We start from the raw sequence: 5,043 nt of genomic DNA, 5'->3' as shown, positions 1-5,043 counted from the left end.
CAGGTGGAGAATCAAAAATTTAAAGCAAGGGACTAGAGAGATGGCTCAGTGGGTGAACTTGGGTTCAATTCCCAGGACCCACAAGGCTACTTACAACTGCCTGGAACTATAGTTCCACCACATGTGCATGTGATACACAGATGTACATGCATGAAAAACACGGACACACACAGAATAAAAATATATAACTCTTTAAAAATAGTTCTAAGGGATGGAGAGATGGCTCAGAGGTTAAGAACACTGGCTGCTTTTTCCAGAGGTCCTGAGTTCAATTCCTGTCAACCACATGGTGGCTTGTAACCATCTATAATGAGATCTGGTGTCCTCTTCTGGTGTGCAGGCACAGATGCAGGCAGAACCCTTTATACCTAATAAGTAAATCTTAAAAAATAATTTTCAGTGCTTCAAACCATTTTTGATTATATAGCAAGTTTGAGACCAGCCATAGTGGTACTTAATTACCATTACTGCCTGTACTATGTACCAGGGTCCATGTTGCTAAGAAGTGTATGCAGGAGGGAAGAAGCACATGTAAATGTGTGTGTGTGTGCTTTTTGGTGATCAACCCAACAGTGGGAGTGAACAGTCTTAGGACATGAAGATATCTTTCTTAGGATTCCAAATGTGGAATCCTAAACAAATAATCACCTTTGCTTATTTTCTCTTTTTCTCTCTCTTTTTCCTCAATTGTCAGAGATGGAAGCTAAAAAGGTGGAAGGATTTGATACGGTTCAGAAGCCGAGATACTATGAACGGCTGGAGTCCCTGTCCACCAAGCTCTGCTCTCGGGCCTATCACCAGGCTCTCAGCAGGGTTCAAGAGGCCAAACAAAAGAGCCAGGAGACCATTTCTCAGCTCCACTCCACTGTCCATCTGGTGAGTACCCGTTCATTTAAAGAACAAGCGTAGATAGAATTATGACACTTAAGACTTTCAGTACTGTGCGTGAACGGCCCCTTGGAACTACAGCAAGTGTGCAGATAGATGACTCTAGACAAGGAAATAAAAGTAGACCTCCTGGACATTGGGTTCAGCCACCTCCCTGTCCTGTGGCATGAGCAGAGTGTGGTGCTGTTTTCAATGATCCAGAGAAGGGGTTCTTGTTGTGAACTTCTGAGAGACTCCAACCCTGAGAAGAGCAACTTCTGTGGGTTGGAGGGAGGGCTGGGGAGTTAAGAGCACTTGTTGCACTTGCAGAGGACCCAGATGGGTTGCCAGCACACACAGCAGCTCAAGCCACCTGTAACTCTAGTGCCAGGGGATCCAATACCCTCTGCTGGCTTCTGAGGGCACTAGGCTTGCACTTTGTGCACATACATACATGCAGACTTACACTCATACAGATAACATAAAAATAAATAAGTCTTTAAAAGAAAAATAAAAAAAAGAATATTGCTTAATCCCAGCACTTGGGGAAGGAGAGGTATCTGTGATTGGGATATCTGTGAGTTTGAGGCTGGCCTGGTCTACATAGCAAGTTCTATGGCAACCAGGACAAAGACTTTATCCCCCCAAAAACTAAATAAACAAAAAAATCAGATATTTGCCCTATAAATACTTCTTTCTCTTATAGTTGCAAGAGATGGAAGCAGTGCACATCAAGAAGGGGCAGGTTTGTGCATTATGTCACAATAGATTATTGTGCTGCCATTAAAGAATGCCAAGTTAAAGAATGGCATGTACCGTACTCCAGGGATGGCATGTACCATACTCCAGGGCAGTTTCTTCTAGGAAGAACAGGTAGCTGGTAACGAGGAAGAGGAAGGCTGAATTATTTTCCTCCTTTTTTGGTTGTTTGTTTTTGAGACAAGGTCTTGCTGTGTAGTTCAGGCTGGCCCAGAACTTGAAATATAGACAAAGCTAGCTTCAGACTTGCAGCAATTCTCCTGCCTCTCTGTCCCTCCCCAATCCTGGGATTACAGGCATGCACCACCATGCCTGGCTGCCTTCCTCCTTCATTTCCCCCTATGTCTCTTTCTTCTTTTAATTCTCATTTACCCTACATGCAAGTAGAAAATCGATTACCTCACTGTGCTCAGGAGACACATTTGACATCAGCAATGGAGACACCTTTGATGTCATCAATGTAAAAATTGCCCAGAAACAGCAAAGAGCTGCTGCTACATGGTTGACCACTAAGCCCATAAGGAAATGCAGCTCTTGTTGAGCTCCGTGGTCTCTGTGCTGCCTGCATACACCACGGAGCTGTAAGCCGATGGAGCACGAGGAGCAGTCATGTTCACCTGGTTCGATTCATTACAGATTGAATTCGCCAGGAAGAACATGCACAGTGCCAACCAGAAAATTCAGGGTGCTCAGGATAAGCTCTATGTCTCCTGGGTGGAGTGGAAGAGAAGCATCGGCTACGACGACACCGATGAGTCCCACTGCGTTGAGGTAAGACGAGCAGAGCCACTCACTAAGGTGCCTGGAGAAGCTCTTACCACACTGTTGGCTTCAGTTCGCCCATGAATCCTCTCAAGAGTATATTTATATCAGCCCAAGCTGGTGGCACAGACATGGAGAGCTAAGGCAGGACCATAGCAGGTTCAAGGCGAGCCTGGGCTTATCTCCAAATGAAAAATAGAGAGGGGCTGGTGAAATGGATACACAGTTAAAGGTACCTGGGACCCACAGCTAGAACCAACTCCCTCAGGGTCTCCTTTTTTGACCTCTGCCTAAGTGCACACAGAAAAGGTGGTTTAAATATTATTTTTAAAAATGAGGAGAGGGCCGGGCCTGGTGGCGCAGGCCTTTAATCCCAGCACTCGGGAGGCAGAGACAGGCGGATTTCTGAGTTCGAGGCTAGCCTGGTCTACCAAGTGAGTTCCAGGACAGCCAGAGCTATACAGAGAAACCCTGTCTCGAAAAACCAAAAAAAATAAAAATAAAAAAAAAATAAAAAAAAAAAATGAGGAGAGGGCTGGGGATATAGCTCAGTGGTGCATAGTACCTGCCTTCAAATGGGTAAGTCGGGTGGCTTCTGGAAGAGATCAGGATAAAGCAGGACACAGTTGAGGACTGATGGTTAGTAAACTAAGGCAAGAGCCAGCAGGCACTAATGTTCTAGAACTAGCTCAGTGGAATCATACAGAATGGTTCTCCGTGTCCCCAGGGGCAGTAAGCCTCTGAAATCAGCATCAGCTGCTCATACTCTATCTTCCTGTTTGAGAGTAGACGAAACTAAACCAACAACCAAGAGTGTAGGCTGATTGTCTGCTCTGTCCTGCTTGCTGTTCTTCAGTTTAAAAGGATGACCTTTACAGTTCAAATCTCCTACTCAGCTACTTTCCAGCTGTTGATCGAGCAGATTAAACTCTAAGCATATGTTCCTTCCTAGCTGTGAAATACGATTAGTGGTGCTTCATACAGCATTGTTACTAAAAAGTCAAAGCACTGGTTGCGGGGATTAGCTCAATGCCAGAGCATTCCTCCCCGGGAAAAACAAGCAAGCACTCAGGAGTGAGAGGACGTCTGTATGGATATATAGCCAGCACACTGTAACTGGGCTCAATCACACACAGCGCCTTCTGATCCACCTCTAATTCTTGAGTTTGTTTTATTTTTAGCACATCGAGTCACGTACTCTGGCTATCGCCCGCAACCTGACCCAACAGCTCCAGACTACGTGCCAGACCATCCTGGTCAACGCCCAAGGGTTACCACAGAACATTCAAGATCAGGCCAAACACTTGGGGGTGATGGCAGGCGACATCTACTCCGTGTTCCGCAATGCTGCCTCCTTTAAGGAAGTGTCCGATGGCGTCCTCACATCTAGCAAGGGGCAGCTGCAGAAAATGAAGGAATCCTTAGATGAAGTTATGGATTACTTTGTTAACAACACGCCTCTCAACTGGCTGGTAGGTCCCTTTTATCCTCAGTCTACCGAGGTGGTCAAGGCCAGCCTGAAGGCCCAGCAGTCTGAGGTCAAAGCTCAGTAAACCTGTCCTTGTCACCAGTGCATGGTGTTGNGGGCCAGGTGACACCTTTTGCTGTATTGAAATTAACCTGGTAGATGGCTTTAGATTAAAAAAACAGCTTCTTAGAACACAGGTTCTCATGATGGTCATTCACAGCTCAGTCATGGTCTTGCCCCAGCTGGCCCTGGCACAGGAGTTCTTTTACTTGGCTGGTGAGTGGCGTGTGTTAGTCTTGTGAGGACCTCGCAGAACCTAAAAGCTCAGGTGTGCTTACAGTCTTGTCTGTGGCCTTTGTATTGTTATTGGCTGTAAACGTCTGTCTGTACCGAATAAAGATTCATTCATGTGGCCTCTGCTTCTGTGTGGTCTGGGCAGGCTTCATCTCTGTTTCTCTCAAGGCATGTGCATGGGCAGCCTGAGTTGTGGTTTTTCCTTCCCTGTGAAGAAATAAAATACCACCTTTGGACCCAATAAAATTCATAACAGGGTAGAGCACTTTTATGTTGTTACGTATGCTTTCTGTGTTGCTTTTATTGACCTGCTTGATCTGTGTGACATTATTAAGCACATATATGAGTTCCAGTTGACCTACTGGGGAGTTCAGCCAGTTAAAAAGTAAGTCACAAGTGAGATTTCTCAGTGCGCTTTGCCTGGATAACTGGCTGTTCATTTTCAAAATGAGAAAACAACTGCAACCATTGGTGACATGGGTGACCATAGGAAAACAGAAATAAGTCTAAGAAACCTGCTGATGGTCACCAGGCTTCTAGTCCCTTCAAGGGGGACCTGTCCTTTAGGATGCAGGAGTCTTCTTATCACAAAGCTGCAGTTTTATCAAACTTCCAAAAATGCAAATGAACTCTAGGGCTATAGTTCAGTAGGTAGAGTGCTTTCCTGGCCTGCATTAAACCCTGGGTTCAATCCCTAACACCTCAGAAGCTAGGTGTGAANCTGGGGATATAGCTCAGTGGTGCATAGTACCTGCCTTCAAATGGGTAAGTCGGGTGGCTTCTGGAAGAGATCAGGATAAAGCAGGACACAGTTGAGGACTGATGGTTAGTAAACTAAGGCAAGAGCCAGCAGGCACTAATGTTCTAGAACTAGCTCAGTGGAATCATACAGA

At 45.6% G+C, this 5,043-nt stretch overlaps 1 protein-coding gene across 1 annotated transcript in view; it reads left to right on the top strand.

Moving 5' to 3' along the window:
• Window positions 1–4,429, top strand: part of LOC110323066 (perilipin-2) — a 13,119-nt gene extending 8,690 nt beyond the window's left edge. The window contains exons 6-8 of the mRNA XM_021200116.2: window positions 695–876; window positions 2,263–2,397; window positions 3,570–4,429. Of these exons, the coding sequence (XP_021055775.1) occupies window positions 695–876; window positions 2,263–2,397; window positions 3,570–3,941 (689 nt within the window). The 3' untranslated portion in view covers window positions 3,942–4,429. The remainder of the gene's footprint in view (window positions 1–694; window positions 877–2,262; window positions 2,398–3,569) is intronic.
• Window positions 4,430–5,043: the final 614 nt, after the last annotated feature.

The sequence above is a fragment of the Mus pahari genome, chromosome 6 (genome assembly GCF_900095145.1).
Source record: "Mus pahari chromosome 6, PAHARI_EIJ_v1.1, whole genome shotgun sequence".
Classification (NCBI taxonomy): domain Eukaryota; kingdom Metazoa; phylum Chordata; class Mammalia; order Rodentia; family Muridae; genus Mus; species Mus pahari.
This window is presented reverse-complemented; position numbering and strand designations above follow the sequence as displayed.